The sequence below is a fragment of the Gorilla gorilla genome, chromosome 6 (genome assembly GCF_029281585.2).
Source record: "Gorilla gorilla gorilla isolate KB3781 chromosome 6, NHGRI_mGorGor1-v2.1_pri, whole genome shotgun sequence".
Classification (NCBI taxonomy): Eukaryota; Metazoa; Chordata; class Mammalia; order Primates; family Hominidae; genus Gorilla; species Gorilla gorilla.
In genome coordinates, this window is record NC_073230.2 from 29,634,449 (window position 1) to 29,653,358 (window position 18,910).

Below are 18,910 nucleotides of genomic sequence, written 5' to 3' on the forward strand. Positions count from 1 at the left end.
TTTTCTTTTACCAAAATTAGTAAGGGGACTTAATGGTAATATCACTAATAGTAAAGTTGGGTGTTGCCAATCTGAAAGATTAATGACAGATACCTAGGGGACACTTAGACATGCCAAGAGTCATTGAGTAAATGGCTTTTTAAAGTCTTTCTAAATTGATAAAGAAACCTCAGGGAACCCATAAAATTGAGCTTTTAAAATGCTCCACAGGCCGGGTGTGGTGCCTCACACTTGTAATCCCAGCACTTTGGGAGGCTGAGGTGGGCGAATCACCTGAGGTTGGGAGTTCAAGACCAGCCTGGCCAACATAGCTAAATCCCATCTCTACTAAAAATACAAAAAGTAGCCAGGTGTGGTGGTGCACCTCTGTAATCCCAGCTACTTAGGAGGCTGAGGCACGAAAATCGCTCGAACCCAGGAGGTGGAGGTTGCAGTGAGCCGAGAGTGCGCTGCTGCATTCCAGGCTGAGCAGCAGAGTGAGACTATGTCTCAAAAAATAAAATAAAATAAAATGCTCCACAACTCCCTGGGACCTATTTATAAAACTTTTCCTCCCCATTCCATAGAGATAGTTACAAGCCCCAAAATGACAAGTTAAACAGACTTTTAAAATTAAGTAATAATTTACTAATTGTTTTTACGTACCTGGTTGTTATGGCCCAGGTTATTTTTACTATATAAAACAGGGTTAAAACAATAGTCAATAAGCTGAATTTCATGTTCTTTCATTTTGAGTTATAAGAACAAAACACACAATTTACTACTAGAAAAGCTAAGACATCAAGATGAATCTGAGTCAAAATGTTCAAAATCAACTTTTATGTATAAGGCATTCCAAATTCTATCATATTTGCTGCTGTTTTCTTTCATTAACTATAATTAGGAAAATGAAATACTTACTGACGACGGTGCATTCCAAGTATCTTTTGAAATTCTTTCAATTCTTTTTCAAGTATTGGATATTCATAAACATCATCCAGTACATTCCTATATATGGTCTGGAGAAAAAAGACAAATGTCAGCTCAGTGGTTGAATGCCCATTTTGTAGGGATTAAGACTCATACCATGGCTATCCTAACACAGGAAATAAGGAAGGATTCAGGACAATGTACGGGTTTCACCAGGTGCCAATGAGATCCACAGTGGGATCATAACTCGCAGCTCCTCTCTCAACTGCCATGGCTCTCTATCTGCTTTCAGGGCCATAGGTGGAAATTCTGGAAAGAGAATTCTAGAGATCCCTAGCTGGCTGGCTACTAGAGATTTCCAGCCCATTCTATATCTTAAAAAATAATAGGCCGGGCATGGTGGCTCACGCCTGTAATTCCAACACTTTGGGAGGCCAAGGCAGGCAGATCATGAGTTCAGGAGATCAAGACCATCATGCCTAACACGGTGAAACCCCGTGTCTACTAAAAATACAAAAAAAAAAAAAAAAAATTAGCCATGTGTGGTAGCGGGCGCCTGTAATCCCCAGCTACTCAGGAGGCTGAGGCAGGAGAATGGCGTGAACCCAGGAGGCGGAGCTTGCAGTGAGCCGAGATCGCGCCACTGCACTCCAGCCTAGGCGACAGAGCGAGACTCCGTCTCAAAAAATAAATAAATAAATAAACAAATAAATAAATAATAGTAATAATATAGGTTGGGTGTGGTGGCTCAGGCTGTAAATCCCAACACTTTGGGAGGCTGAGTAGGGAGGACTGCTTGAGCTGAGTATGAGGCCAGCCTGGGCAACAAAGCAAGACTCCATCTCTACTAAAAAGAAAAAATTAGCTGAGTGTGGTAGTGCATGCCTTTAGTCCCTGATAGTCAGGAGGGTGAGGTGCAAGGATCTCTCAAGCTCAAGAGTTTGAGGCTGCAGTGAACTATGACTGCGTCACTGCACTGCAGCCTGGGTAACAGAGCAAGACCCTGTCTCAACACACACACACACACACACACAATTCCACATAATCATTTGGGAGAAAATAGTCAATTGAATTAAATTAAGCAGTTGCTTTGAAAACAACATGAGTTTAAAGAGTTGGTTAGACTCGTTTTTAACTGGATGCCTAAATGACAACTGAATGTTGAATTCAAAGTAGCTTCCTTCATGAAAGGCTGAGTCTATTTAGGCAGTTGCCTACTCTGAACTAGAACTCTTCCTTGCTAGAATTCCATTGTATTCCTTCTCTGTCCTAACCTGCAGACTTAATATGATTTTGGTGGCCAAAGGAATCCAACTGTCTTACTAATCATCTCTCCAGATAATCATCTGTGTTGAAAAGATATTGAAGCCTATTAATTAGAAAAAATAAATCAGTTTGTCTCACTCTAAATGTAAAACTAGATTATATCTATTTTACAAATTATTGCTTAAAATTCTCAAAGTATACCATGTCTGACAAATGTTTCAAAGAACATATATTGTCAATATAGTTTTTAAATGATAAATAATGTTTTATGCAAATATTATATATAGAGGACTGGTTACTTTAAACTTATAATGAATATCAACATATTAAGCTATATCAAATTTTGAATGTTTTGGTTTACCTTCCTTAATTATTTCATTAGCAATCAAAATTTCCATGAGTTTTAGATAGAGAATATCAAGCTTCAGAAGTCAATATAAACTTATATATTCTCTGAATCACAACTTGACTATCACAAGAAAGCTGAATGACTGTTACCTACAAATGAGATTTTTAAAATGCATAACTAAAAATAGAATCAGTTATTTGGCATCAAAGAATATCTGGAAATGCTGGATTACCTTTAAAAACATTTTTGAATGTTCATCTTCATGTAACCAGTCTTTGTACAGAGCAATCCACTGGGAAACAAGATGCAAGACTTTACGTTTCCTACGCGGAACATCTGAGTTTTCCTCTTTGCCTTGATACTTCTTAGCAGAATAGGTGCAAATGGTTAAGAAAAAATTATATTGTTGAAAAATTTAAAATATGAAGACATCCATTTACTCTTATTTTTACAAAATATGTGAAGGCATACAAGTGTATAAACATGCAGGAAGGATAGAATATGCGTAGGGAGAGCAAAAGGCGTGCACTGAAAAGAGCAAAAGTAAACTGAGGAAAATGACTGAAGTATATTCAGTGGGCAGCCAGGAAGTGAAGGGGTGGACCATTTCATTGACAGCTGCTGACATGGTTTCATAGGCAACGTGCAGTTAATGACAGCCCAAGGAGATACTAGGTGGCCCATTAATTTCAACAGTGACTCCAAGAAGAGAGCTAGCCTCACTACACAGGTGAATACTATTTCAATACATTTTAGGTCAGAATGAGGCCAGATGTTGTCTAGTCCTCAGAAAGTCACATTCTGTAAAACCAGGTGCTTCTAAAGTAGTTCCAAATGAGTACAGATTTCTGCAACGGAATTTGTAACATGATTCAAATGCCCACTCCTAGGAACTTACTTGAAGAAAACATTGGATACATGTGTGAACACAGAGGTAAAAGGGACTGCTAATTTTCATTTTAAAATAAAATGAAAATTATTTCATTTAAAATAAAAAAAGGAAATAACCTAAATGCCTCAGCAACTGAGAACAGTTGACTAAGTTATTATATATGCATTTAATGGACTATTCAGCAGCCAGAAAAATGATGGCCCAGCAGTACATTTACTGACAGAGAATATGCACAATGTATTGTTGAGTAGAAAAGCAAGTAAGAAAAGAATATGTTAGGACGATCTACTTCTGTTAACAATGTTTATTTATATGATTAATGTCACTATCTGGAGGGATATATACTGAATAGTTAACAGTGGTTTCTCAAGGTAATGAGATTTTAGAGCATATGAATTATTTTTATTGTACTTATTAGCATTTCCTAATTTATACGCGATGACCATATGTAAACTATGCTGTTAAAATTACATAAAAATAACAACCTCAAAGGCAAAGTGTTTAAATGACTAGGAATGCAACAGCAGCTTGGCATATTCTAAACCAATCTATTCTTGCTGTCTCCAAAATGATAAGTTCTGAGTGTCTTGGACACATTAAAAAGATGACTAGGAATAGGGAATGCTATGACATCAAACACTTGAGGGTTGTTGGACAGCATTATATATTCTTTAACACTGATATACAATTGCAAAATTGGAATAAACTTTATTTCAGGCTTTGCTAATATTTTAAAATATAATTTAGTCAATGTCTCCCCATCCTGCAAAAATACATTAAGACCATCTTTGATTTCCACCTGTGAAATAAACTCAGGCAAACACAAAAAAAAGTTTATATTTCTTTTAGTTTTTCTCTTGAAAGGCAAAATATAATAACGATTTATCTAGGCCACCCATGGTGGCTGATGCCTATAATCCCAGCACTTCGGGAGGCTGAGGCAGGAGGACTGCTTGAGCCCAGGAGTTTAAGGCCAGCCCAGGAAAGAAAGTGAGACCTCATCTCTACAAAGAAAAAAATTAACTGGGTATGGTGACGGACATCTGAAGAGCCAGCTAGTTGGGAGGCAGAGACAGGAGGGTCACTTGAGCCTGGGAGGTTGAGGTTGCAGTGAGCCATGATCGAGCCACTCTACTCCAGCCTAGGTAACAGAGCAAGACCTGTCCTAAAGATTTATCTTACATTATTTCTCCTTAAACAAATGTTCTTCTCTTCTTTTCCTGTGAATATAATACCTTCACTAATATAAAGAAAAGAAATCAAGAAAATTAAGAAATAAAATTTTTTAGGTCATCATATGTAAATGAAAATATGAACTTTGTAGTCAAGCTGCATATATATGTTCTACAATTATGGACTAGCAGAATAAAACAATTTCAAGAAGCAACACTTCAACCATTCTCCATTCATAGTTAACTGCTTTACCTTGTTTTCCTCCCTGCAAGATATATATTTAAAATATATTTACCGGTTAAATTTGCATTTGTATTAATCTGATTTCCAATATTAGGATACAGACATTCTTTTACATTTTGTCTATGCTAGATTACACTGATTTATAAATTTAGCTGCTGATGGAAATAATGGGAAGGCATGTGGTGAGAGTTATAACTTCTATGTAATGCACAGAATATTAGCTGGCTCAGAGCTATGAATTTAATGCTCTTTATGATGCTATTAAATACTATTACAATAAAAATACTTATCTAAAATATCTAAAACCAGCACAAATAGCTTTAATCTATAAATAATGTTTCAAAACCACTGGAAAAAAACAGAAATAATTTAGACCACTTCTAAGAAGTTGGTTGTAGTGGAATATGTAACACATCTTCACTAAGATGTGCATAAAAATATCTCACATTAAATATAGATTCCCTTTATGTTTGTGGTATTATTTCATAAAAGGCAGAGTGCAAATATACAGAAACAATCATAAAGAAAGACTTCTGGCTTAAAATGTTTTAGAGTTCATGGGTTTTGATTATCGGTAAAAAGGCTCATAAAAATCTGAACTAAATTTTTGTATATAATTCTTAGTCAAAGACTCAAAACATACATATCCAAGTTAAGTTCTAGAGATTGTTTAGGGACATCCTATAGGACATTAAATTATTAAATGACAATCACAAATAATATTAGGATCATAGTTAAAGAATGTAGTTTAAAGGCATCTCATTTGTTATATTTTATATTACTTAATGGGTGGTAATTGTTTTAGAAATATGTTAGCATTAAAATGTAAATGAAATTAGCTCACAGATATTTTTCCAAAACACTTTTGAAGAAAGATGTTCAAAATCTTATCGCTATCACTAAATGTCTTAGCAACACTCCACTTGAAAGCTGTGAAGGAAATCTGCACATATTATTGAAACTTTCCAAATTCAAAACTAAATAACATTTCAAGATCAATTTTATGAACCGGTTCTAAAAAGTGGCAAAATATCTACTATAGCTTTGTTTGGTCATAGGATATAGTAAAGCACTAAAAGTAATCATCATTTCCAGTTATATATTTTTTTAAGAGAGATGTTACTTTATGTCCTTTATGAAGTTTTAAAGTATTCTTTTAGGTGGGAAAATGCTGTAAAGTTGGGAGACACGTAACAATTATTTAACAGAGAAAGGATATTAAATAAGCATTATCATTAGGTCTTTTGTTTGTTTTTGAAGGCAGTCTCCCTCTGTCATCTAAACTGGAGAGCAGTGGCACGGTCTCGGCTCACTGCAGCTTCAACCTCCTGGACTTAAGTAATCCTCCTCCCTCAGCATCCCATGTCGCTGGGACCACAGGCGCATGCCATCATGCCCAGCTAGTTTTGGTATACCTATATATATACACACCAAATATCTATCTATATACCAAATACATATATATCATATATCATATATCATATATATCATATATCATATATATCATATATATCTATCATATATAGCATACATATATCATACATATATCATATATATCATATATGTATCATATATATATCATATATATCATATATATGAGATATATGATATATATGATATATATAATATATATGATATATATCTCATATATATCATATATATATTTTAGAGATGGGGTCTCACTATGTTGCCCAGCTGCTCTTGAACTCCTGGACCCAAGCAATCCTCCCACCTTGGCCTCCCAAAGTGCTGGAATTACAGGTGTGAGCCACCACACCCAGCCATCATTAGGTCTTAATAGAACTTTAGTATACACAAAAGCAATCCATTTTCCTTAAAATTTTCATGTGGTTTAGAGTGGAATCTTCAGTTTCATTTAATAAAAACAGCACAGCAACAGCCTATTTAAACACTTAAAATGCGTCTGAATACATTAAATACTGTGAAGGAAGAAGATCATTTGGAGACTTTCAGTAAGTTTACATGGATTTGTTTTGTGGCATTTCAATGATCCTATGTTGCATCTCTTCTAGTTAGTGAATAAAATTATAAGGCTTCCTTAACTGGTCATTAACCTTCTAATCACATCCATCATTCTAAGAGAGCATGCAGTGACAAAGCTGTGAAAAGATGACAGTTGATTCCAGGGGTTAGATTCCACCTCCCGTGTGGGGGAATGGCCTGTCTCCCCTGAGATACTTGCCAGGAACATGATATCACATATGTGCATTTTCCTTCACAAGTGGTCTGACACTTAACTGATTCTCCTTTAAGTCCATTTATTCCATGATCTTCCCATTCCACACAATCTCTTGACTCTGGGGTTTACCCAGCAGGCCAATTTTGCCTCCAGATTTCTAAGCAATCATGAGGCACAGATGTGAAGCGAACATAATATAAACAGTATAATATAGCCACAACATAGAATGTGAAAACAGCTGTTCACATTTCCAGTTTCCCCTGTCTGTCTCATTTCATCTTCTACCTTGGATATCATTGCATTAATATTTAACATATCCACACTCTACTATGGGGTTGAATAAATTAAGGAAGGCAGTTAATTCCTAATGTGGGACATCTGTCTGAGAGGAAGTGGACACAGCAGCCTGAAGATAATGAAGGATATTGCCTTAACAGAGCCTGGCACAAGTCATCAGTTGTCATGAAGACAGTGTACGTGAGAAGGAAGTCATCCAGGAGGGTCTCTGCAAAGAAAAAAAAAACAAATACAAGGTTAGCAAAGAGGTGGATAAGAAGAGCAGCTGCTTATCTGGGCCCCAGAACCATGTGCATGGCAGAAATATGATAAATATTGATAGCTGTGGGAGGGATTAGGAGAATTTTAGCCAGGAAAGACATTATTTATTAAAATTAAGATACGAAAAACTCCTTATATCAAATGCCTCAAGCAATAAGATATTTTTGTTGCAGAGCTCTCTAAACATACAATTTTGTTATCATCTTGATTTCCTGAAACCTCATTTGTATTTGTGGGTAAAGATGATATAGAAAACAAATGCATAAATAATGTGCTTTAAAAAATAAATTTTACAAGACTTCTGAGGTGTACACTCAAGTCCTACAGGGAATAAAGCCTTCATGTGTTAATAAATTAAGGTTTTTTCCAAAGCCATTTACTTAAGTCTAGGGCAAGAACAATGAATAATAAAACCCAGAAGACACATATCAGGTTCCAAGGCCATTCACCTTTATCTCTTAAATGCATCTTTAAGAAGCTGGGAAAGTGATGAGTGATTTTCTTAGTCTTGAAGAGAGACAGAACTGAGTCCAGTTAAAATTGGAGAGCAGGTACAATGTATCACAACATACTTCTTCCTAATTTCTTTTTTCTACCGACCAAACCAGGTTACATTGTTATCATCTTTGTGCTTTAAGTGTTATTGGAAGAGTTCAGTTTGTATACAATATGGAATTGCTAAAGGGGCAAACTCTGACTTTCAATGTAATTTCTAATATGGTACAAAAGATTATATGCAGAATGTAAAGTGGTGATTTTGCCACAACAGTCATTATCTAGTCTCCTTAACTTAAAATTCATTTTACAATATGATTTAATTTTCATCTTTTACATTCCAGACATCACATTTTTAGTTATATAAAACAGTAATAAATTATTAGAGTAATTAGCTTGTGTACTGTTGTTATGGACTGAATGCTTATGTCCTTTTGCAACACCCCCACCCCTGCCACTTTATATGTTGAAACCTTACCCCTAGTATGATGTATTAGGAGGGGGTATTTGAGAGGTAATTTGGATTGGATAAGGCCATGAGGGTGGAGCCCTCATGAATGGCATTGCTATCTTTATAAGAGTCCTGAGAAAGCTCCTTTCCTCTCTCTACCACACAAGTATCAAGGAGACTGTGGTCTATGAACCAGGAAGCAGGTCCTCACCAGACACTGAATCTGCTAGCACCTTGATCTTGGACTCCCCAGCCTCCAGGCTGTGAGAAATAAATGTCTGTTGTTTAAGCTTCCCAGGCTATGGTATTTTGTTATAGCAGCTTGAGCTGACTAAGACATACACTCAGTAGTGCTTATGGTCTCCAAGATCTACATGTTATAATGATGATGTGTAAGTAAAAATAATTGCCCAGTATAGAGCCCTATAGCTCTACATTGAAGACTGGATGAAAGAAAATCTCCAGAATTTTTAGGAATAACCAGTAATATTTACTTTAAAAGTTAATCAGAAAAACAAGGTAATATTTATGAACACAAAACTCTGATATACGAGGTTGTGGATGACATCTACAGTTCTATATTAGCTGCAGGGCATAACCTATTTCTGCTTGGTTGCAGAATATCAAGGAAATCCTAATCCACATAGGTAAGTGGTTGCAAATGGTAGGTTTTTCAAAAGTTTGCTTTTTAATTGCAAGATGTCTGTAATTAAAATGAACCAAGGTGTTAATGAAGAGTATTAACAGAATTTATCTGAAAGATATTTTATTTCTAAGTTCATAGTATTCCCTGTCAAAATAATAAATTTGACAAATTTTCTTATTTGATTTAAAACATGTTTTTAAAAGTCTAAACTTACATTGTTGTATCACACTGCAATATGTTAGCAATCACTAGTCTAACTTACTAATACTCTATGGCAAAAGCGAATTCCTAAACAGATATACCTGGGCCTTGCTGGGCATAAATTAGACCTAGCACAAAAAAGCTGTGTTGGCGTGCCTGATCCAACAATGTCACATGAATGGACATGCACAGCCTGTGTACGCAGAAGAGCCAGGGGCCCCCTACTAGAGTCTCTGTTTATGGAAGTTTCAAATATATGAACAAGGCACGGGAAGGTTTACTTTACTTGTCTCCAAACAAGTTAACCTGGCAGCTCAAGTTAATCACTGGTCATCCTAATGAGAAATTTGGAATATATAACGTGTGCCTTTCATTACAGTTTTTAAAAATAGTTTCAATTAAAATCAATCACTTGCATATTAGCTGGAAACCAAAGATATTTTGGAAACACAATTTGAAAACTATCCCTCTGGGCCTGTTGAAGAGTAATGTTTACAAATTACAACATTTCTCTTTGTTAAATGTGATTGATGGAAATCCTCAACCTTTCAGGTCTGACTAGAAATTAAACTGAATCTGGCCAGGTGTGGTGGCTCACGCCTGTAATCCCAGCACTTTGAGAGGCCAAGGTGAGTAGATTGCTTGAGGCCAGGAGCTAGAGACCAGCCTGGCCAACATTGCGAAACTCCATCTCTACTGTTAAAAAAAAAAAAAAAAAGCTGGGTGTGGTGGCGTACGCCTATAATCCCAGCTACTCAGGAGGCTGAGGTAGGAGGATGGCTTGAACTCAGGCGGTGGAAGTTTCAGTGAGCCAAGATCATGTCACTGCCCTCTAGCCTGCGCAACAGAGCGAGACTCTGTGTCCAAAAAAAAAAAAAAAAAAAAAGCTGAATCTTCCCAGATACTCAGGAGGCTGAGGTAGAAGGATGGCTTGAACTCAGGTGGCAGAGGTTACAAGTGAGCCAAGATTATGCCACTGCACTTTAGCCTGGGCGACACAGAGAGACTCTGTCTCAAAAAAAAAAAAAAAATTAAGCTGTTTCTTTTTTGCACTCAATGTTAGACACAAGCAGCAAGGACAACAGAGTAGTTTTTTTGTTTGTTTGTTTGTTTTTGAGACTGTCACCCAGGCTGCAGTGCAAACTTCGCCTCCAAGGTCCAAGTGATTCTTGTGCCTCAGCCTCCCAAGTAGCTGGGACTACCGGCATGCACCACCACGTCCAGCTAATTTTTGTAGTTTGAGTAGAGATGGGGTTTTACCATATTGGCTGGGCTGGTCTCAAACTCCTGGCCTCAGGTGATCCGCCGGCCTTGGCCTCCCAAAGTGCTGGGATTACGGGCATGAGCCACTGAGCCTGGCCAACAGAGTAGCTTTGAATCTAGTTTAGGGTTTTCAATGGCTCTTGTAGATAGGAGCCACCAGTGCGCAGAAACCATTGGGTGACAGCACTGAGAGGGAGTTGGCATTTAAAATGCTGGATGTGACACAGAGGTTCAGACTCTTTGGGGTGTTCTTACACTTAGCTGCATTTAATAAGGTTAGAACTATTCTCTCATCAAGATTTACTTCATTAGTAGCTGAGATTAAAAAGAACACCATTAAAACATTAACTTTGACATAACCAGTCATTCCATTCCAGAATAACCTTAGATAATGAACTGACTACCAGAGTCTGGTTGGATGGTGGCAAACCCATTTGGCATTCAATTCAATTAATCAGCTCACATATGACAATATTTTGTTAAGGGCTTTGACCCAGAAATGCTTATTTTCTCCTAAGCCAATATCATATTTAAAATTCAACAGCATTTACCTAATTATCTGTCATAGAAATATTAATTAAAATAAAAACAATGAGGCTATATAAAGACAGCTCCAGTTGAAGTCCTAATAAAGAAAATAGTTAAAAATTCTAATGAATAGAACAGATTCCCAATACTCATAACTCAAATATCTCTCTATTTAACTACTATATTGTTCTAAATTTTTCTATACAAAGAGCTTTCCTTTATTCTTTTCCAGCATTCATGTTTTTTTTTCCTGCTGTACAGATTCTGAAAGTAATTGAGTGGTATGAATGAAAATACTATAATCAAAATGATGCACTTCAAATAAAAGTGCAATTTATAACAGCCATGCTTCCAAAAAAGAGGCTGTCCCATTGGTATTTAGAGATATTTTTAGAACCATGATGGTTATATGAATGATCCCCTGAAGACTATTAGCCGACAATAGCCATTTAGAAAGACTTACAAATCCACTGGCATCCAAATTAAAACACTATAATTATCTATTACACTACATAGTACTTAATAATAATTTAAGACAACAGGCAGAAAAGCATGTTTGTATACATAAAAGTATCTTTCATTTAAACAAATTCATAGTTGCCATACATATTAACACTCTGAGTAAAAAAAGTATTCATTTTGATTTCTAACTTTGTGAATACCTAAGCATATTAATATGCATATATTAATATACAAAACCTTTTTCTTTCATATCCTTTCTTTTTTTTGAGGTGGAGTTTTGCTCTTGTTGCCTAGGCTGGAGTGCAGTGGCACGATCTCAGCTCACTGCAACCTCCACCTCCCAGATTCAAGTGATTCTCCGGCCTCAGCCTCCTGAGTAGTTGGCACTACAGGTGTGCGCTACCACGCCCAGCTAATTTTTGTATTTTTAGTAGAGATGGGGGTTTCACCATGTTGGCTAGGCTGGTCTCAGACTTCTGACCTCAGGTGATCTGCCCGCCTCAGCCTCCCAAAGTGCTGGGATTACAGGCATGAGCCATGTTGCCAGCCATTTTCTTTGATATTCTATGCACTAAGTAAATTACTAAATCTAATCCTAAATTATTGGCTTATCAATAAATTTTTGGGACTATCCTCCCCACTCCAAAATAAAATAATACTTTCGTAGTGGCTTTTTGAATACAAGAAACATCCTTGCAAGTACAAAAGTAACATCTTGATAATCATTGAAATTGGAAGGTAAATACTTCTATAGTTTTAACTATTATAAAACTTGAAATAAAATATATATAGAAATGGTTCTGAAATCCATGCATGTAATTAGCTATACTGATGTCATATAGGACTTTACCCTATCATCTGCTACTATTTTAATTTTGGGGGTTTTTTTTTGAGATGGAGTCTCACTCTGGCACCCAGGCTGGAGTACAGTGGCATGATCTCAGCTCACTGCAATCTCCGCCTCCTGGGTTCAAGCTATTCTCCTGCCTCAGCCTCTGGAGCAACTGGGATTACAGGTACACACCACCACGCCCGGTTAATTTTTGTATTTTTAGTAGAGACTGGGGTTTCACCATGTTGGCCAGGTTGGTCTCGAACTCCTGACCTCAGGTGATCTGCATGCCTCGGGCTCCCAAAGTTCTGGGATTGCAGGTATGAGCCACCGTGCCCGGCCTATTTTAATTTTTAGGTCATATAAAAATAATTATCTATTTTTATTTAATTTTATTTGAATGTATTTCTCTTGTATGTACCAATTAAAACATTTTTCTCTGTCTCATTTTAAGTATATGAAGCTCTAAAAATTCCCATTTCATTTCTGCAAAACACAAGTATCCCTAGAGCATGCTAGAGTTGTGTCAAGATGGAATAGTAAGAGGTTTGGTACAGACCATTTTCATGGAGTTCTCTTATATATAAATGTAGTCAAATTTTAAAAACTGATCCAAATGTTACCAAAAGGTCTAAGCTTAATGCTTTCTTTGTAACATAAAAACAAAACACAAAAACAAAACCCTGAAGTCTAAAAATCACTAGAAGTATAGTGTTATGTAGGAAAAATTATATAAATCTACCTTGGTTATTTTTTCAACACTCATAAGCAAAATGCACTGCGATAATGAAACCACTCATCTGTTAAAGTGAATTACCAAGAAAGCAAATTAAAAGATTTTTGACAGGCAACTGCCTATAGTAGCCATTTAATCCAAGTATGGTAATGTGAATATTCAACATTTCTGTATTAACTCATATTCCCTGAAGTACTATTAGCCGTTTTGTTTCACCTGTATTTCTACTTCAGATGTAATGGAATTTAAGGCACTCTAAAATATATTCTACTTAACCTTTATTTTAAGAAGCCAAGAAAAGCTTTGAACATGAAAGGGCCCATTTCTGGTCCTGGAATGTTACAACTTGCCATTATTTTTTGAGAAGCAGTGCCAAAAGGTACCGTGTAATTTGATTAAGCACAAATAAAATTTTTTTCATGTTCAGGTTGGAATAATAGATTAAAGTGCTATGCCATTAAAAGCAATGCTTCTTTCCCTGTGTATCTTACATTTCTGAAAGTGATATTAACGACCTCAAATGCAGCTTTTTACTACAGCTCTTAAATTCACTTAATCCCTGCCAATTCTTACAGGCTCACCATAGTGTTTTCTTTAGCCATTCTAACATAACCAAATCTTGAGATCTAGCTTTATTTTTAGGTATTTGTGGCAGAAAAAAAGTGCTTACTTATTTAACGCTGTTTATATATCAAATCTTAAAAATCACCCCTTTAAATGACAGGAACTTACTACAGACAGGGCTTGGGGACACTCTTCAAATAATCAAATCTGTTTTTATTTTAACTTGTAAAATTCAGTTTTAGAATCCTGTCATTCCTTCTTCAAGAAAGAATGATTTGAATACAATAGGTATTCCATTCTTAGCTATGCTTAATTCTATACACTGCCTTTTAAAAATGTTACTAGGAGGGGCATAGAGTAATAAACAGGGGGCTTGTCTACCTTCTCCAGGCTGCGGCACTCAGAGAAAGGGTGCAGGTCACCCTGGGACTCAGAGCGGTGAGCGGCCTCATAGCTCCTGTTGTTACATCCCCAATCAGCTGCTCTCAGTGTCTAGGTACAATTGTGGCCCATTCATGGCATATGCATGTGTCTGCCAAGTATGCTGGGAAGCTCAGAAAACAGTATAAAGAATACTATGGAAACAGATAGCTGGAAATCTAACGGGGTAGTCTAATGCATAGTCCTTAATCTCTCCAGGCCTTAGTTAAGTCACCTGTAAAGTGGCTATCATATCTATACCTAGCAGAGTTACAGTGAAGATTAAATAAGACAGTGTATCTAAAGCAACTGGCAGAGAGCCTGGTATACCCTAGGCACTCTAGATAAATACTACCTATTATTTATTTTTATAAAATAAAATTATTTCAACCTTGTCCCAATTCTCCAAGTGCTACCAATCCGCCAACAAAAACTTGAGAACTATGAATTTCCAAGAAGAATTGGAGGAGGAAAAGGAGAAGCAAATGTGAGCAAAGCAACGGATGTGGGTGGGTCTGTGGCTGAGTCACAAACCTGTGGTCTTGTGACTTGCAGGTCTTGTTTAGTCCCTAGAGATGCTTTCTGTGAGTTGACAAAATTTAAAAGTCAGAAGATCTGGCAACATCAGGGCCACATCTCCTATGGCAACCATGTTTAGAGCCAACTTGCCTACTTTATGCAGGAGGCACTCTCCAGTTCATCAACCTTCTGCTCTGGCAGTCTTCACTCACTCACTTTTACTGCCTGTGGACATGCAAGTTGGTAAGTCTTGGTCTACAGCACAGTTGTATAGTAGTAATAGAAGAGATCACATAGTATAATTGAAAAGTAAAGCTAGAGAAATAGGTTGGAGGCAATTCCTGAAGGATCTTTGAATGCTAAACTAAGGAGCCTGGGGCTTATTCTACAGGAAAAGGGAAGTGAAGGGAGATTTTCAAGACCAGAAGTGACAAGAGAGATATGAGTTAAGCTTGCTTCATCAGGGAAGTCAGACTGGATAAGGGAAGGATAAGGGGAGGGAGGTGAGTTTGCTTTTAAACTTGCTGAGCTTGGGTTACCCAGGTTACTCTAAGGAAAGCTATTAGGAAAAAATATCAAAGACCAGAGCTTGCCAAACAAAGAGGGTTACAGTTATGATTGTGGGAGCCAGTACCTAAAGAGGATGGCTATGGCCAACATGATTTCTCAGAAAAATAAGCAGCAGTCTAAGGGAGTGGGATATTCATGTTTGGGCGATGGTAAGGGAAAGATGAGTTAAGGAAGGGGAAAGAGAAGGAGGAGAGAAACAGAATAAAGAGAAACGAATGTACAGTCAATAGCCTCCTTTCTGTAAACAAACAAACGGGACACAAATGTAATAACCAACAAGAAAGAAAAGGATTGGAAATGAGTGTTAAATGCTGCTTGAAGAGGCTTTATCGGGCTCAGGATTCAAAGAGCACTGGATTTGTTATGTGGACAGTCCCTGGTTTGATGACCTTAGAGAGATGCCCCCTTGGTGAATGGTGGGAGCATACTCTAGTTAAAAGGAACGAAGGATATTCTGATAATCAGTGCTCACACCATATATCACACTGTTTTTTCTTTTTTTCTCCAAAGACTCCTCCTAAAGTTGTAGAGCTCATTGTTTAGTAAGAGCAGTTGCTCTCACAAGGAGCTGGGATGAAAAATTTCTCAATAATCAATACAATTATCATTTTATTTAACTGTATAGATTAGAATGTGGGAATTGTCACGGGCACGAAGCCTTCAGCACCAATCTGCCAGCATCTACCAACAAAAATTAATATCCGGCTCTAAGATTCACTCGGTCCAACTCGGACCTCTCGGAGTTGCTGCATGGTTGTCTGATTAACATCACACACGTGTTCTAAACATACAAGCTGTGTTCCTTAGTGTTTGTCCATTAAACGTTCTTAACTTTCAGGAAACAAAGAAAATTAATTTAAACATAATATCCTAAATTAGAAGCCTGAGATATGGTTATTACAAGCAAATTAATAGTCATTCTAACAACTGAATCAACTTAGGACACTGTAATGTTTTTGCCTCTCAAGCACCAAAAGGTTCTGTATTATGAACTTTTTTCAAAACCTGAAATACATCATCATTCCCAATGTTAATATTAGCGTTAAATTTCAGAAAAATAACATTTTATTTACTTTTTTTTCATGTATTAGTACGTTCTCATGCTGCTAATAAAGACGTACCAGAGACTGGGTAATCTATAAAGGAAAGACGTTTAAAGGACTCACAGTTCCACATGGCTCAGGAGGCCTCACAATCACAGTAGCGGATGAAAGAAGAGCAAAGGCATGTCTTACATGGTGTGTGCGTGTCAAAGGCAAAAGAGCGTGTGCGGGGGAACTCCCCTTTATAAAACCATCAGATCTCATGAGACTTATTCACTATCATGAGAACTGCAGGGGAAAGACTTGCCCCATGATTCAATTCCCTCCCACCAGGTCCCTCCCATGACATGCAGGAATTATAGGAGCTACAATTCAAGATGAGATTTGGGTGAGGACACAGCCAAACCATATCAGTTGGTTAACAGAAATTCTAGGAATTCTAGACAGACTTATTTTCTTCCAAGTTTAGCAATGAATAGTCAACTGCCTCTGTTAAGACTAAGGATTGGCAGGATAGCTAGATTATATTAAAGATAAGAAGATATTCTACAAAACTAATTTAAAGTAAACATAAGTAAGCACAATTAAGGCTTTTTGTTTGTCTGTTTATTTTTGAGATAGAGTCTTGCTCTGTCACCCAGGCTGGATGGAGTGCAGTGGTGTGACCTCTGCTTACTGCAGCTTCCACTTACTGGGTTCAGGCAATTCTCCTGTCTCAGCCTCCTGAACAGCTGGGACTACAGAAGCCCACCACCATGCCCGGGTAATTTTTTTCTATTTTTAGCAGAGGTGGGGTTTTACCATGTTGGTCAGGCTGGTCCCAAACTCCTGACCTCAAATGATCCACCCACCTCGGCCTCCCAAAGTGCTGGGATTACAGGCGTGAGCCACTGTGCCTGGCCAATTGAGGCTCTTTCAAAATAATCTGGCACAGGATCTTACATTTACCGACAATTTTCAACACAAGAAAATTTACTTTAATGTATTGCCTGTATTTAAAAATACTGCTAGGACAAATATATCAACCAGTGGCTGACAGCAGACATGCCTCTGTGTTCTGGTTCCAGAGCTGTTATTAGTGTTCTTTTCAATAACACACAGCTGCTTTCTTTCTCACACAGGTGAAAGGAAGACTCATGTTTTTGGGTCACAGAGAAAGGTTTGGTCAGCAACCATTTACTGAACTTCTGTGACTAAGGGATGACAACTGTGCCCTCTGCCATGGAGAATGGAAAGTTGTTCACAGAGCTTGGGAATCTGATTGGTGAGATAATTAAATGACCACATAAGGCATCCTCCACACCCCAGGCTGATGAATATCACACTCCTGTGAATGTCTGGGCAGTCCTCCACACCCCAACCCCTACCCAGCATATGTCATTGGCCTTGAGTCACCTAAGATGTTCCTATCAAGTTGTTTTCCACGTAAGTGCCAGGGTGCTGAAGTTCCTTTATTCCTACTCAAACTTTATTTTGTCTTTATTTTCTAGGGAGCCCCACATTTGTTTTGAACCATATCTATCTGGCCATGCACCAGGTAGCCAGAGTGGCTTCAATGGGCAAGGAGAAAAAGTAAGGGAGGAAAATGATAGTGGCCTCGCTAGTTAAATATACTCAAAACAGCCACCCTTTATTGACCACAAACTGTGCCAGTGCTAATGATAATCACGGAATCACCACCCAACATTCCACACCTGTTAACACTAAGGGCTTTACCTACATGACCTGCGCCCCTCATATCCACCCTAGAAGGTAGGTTGCACATTATCTTTTTTGAGGTGACAGCACTGAGGCTGAGATGAATAAAGTGAATAACCACCCAGGGCTCCTCAGCAAGATGATGTCTGAAGGGCCTAAGTCCCAGCCCTGGTTCTTTCATTACACTATGCTCTCCTGAGAGTGTGGACCCAAATAACCCATCCGGTTTATGGGAAAAGAAAATGCAGGAAAGTAACAGAATCTCCAGGTTTGGAAGCGGGAGTAGAATCATAGACACAAGAAGGTGGTCTTTTATTGGTCTTAAATCACCAAAGATGCCCCTATAAAGTTGTTTTCTAAGTGCCAGGATGCTGGAGTTCCTTTATTCCTACTCAAATTTTATTTTGTTTTTTATTTTCTAGTGGACACCTGGCCATAGCAAATACATACGAGATCAGCCAATTTGCTTTTCAAAAGGTAGAACTGACAATCACGTGGAAGGATTGAAATGGTCCACAAATTCCTAATGTTTTTAAGATTGACCAGTTACACATATTTATATTTTTTAAAATTGAAATGTAAAGGTAAAAACTAAAAAAATAGTTTACAAAAGGCCAAATCATAAAATTCTTCCCTCCTTTCTAGATGAATTCTCTATATGAAAGATTATACTGAAAAAAACCATTTTTCTACTCTCATCACATCAACTGAGTTTCCTATAATTCAATTCTGACACTACCTGGAGATAGCACAGACCTCACAGACCAGGGGCTCAATCCCACAAGACTGCATCCCACTTCAGATGCCAATCACAAGTCTCAGGTTGTCACCTGTACTTCTGACCAGTGGGCTCTATATCAGGGTTCTCACAACCACCCTCTGTGGTCTGACA

At 37.5% G+C, this 18,910-nt stretch overlaps 1 protein-coding gene across 2 annotated transcripts in view; it reads right to left on the reverse strand.

The window, feature by feature from the left end:
- Window positions 1–18,910, reverse strand: part of RAPGEF5 (Rap guanine nucleotide exchange factor 5) — a 237,584-nt gene that overhangs the window by 41,288 nt on the left and 177,386 nt on the right. For both annotated transcript variants that reach the window (XM_031013080.2, XM_031013082.3), the window contains 3 exons: window positions 7,459–7,537; window positions 2,757–2,901; window positions 901–998 (listed from right to left, as the gene is read on the reverse strand). In XM_031013080.2, coding sequence (XP_030868940.1) covers window positions 901–998; window positions 2,757–2,901; window positions 7,459–7,537 — 322 coding nt within the window. The remainder of the gene's footprint in view (window positions 1–900; window positions 999–2,756; window positions 2,902–7,458; window positions 7,538–18,910) is intronic.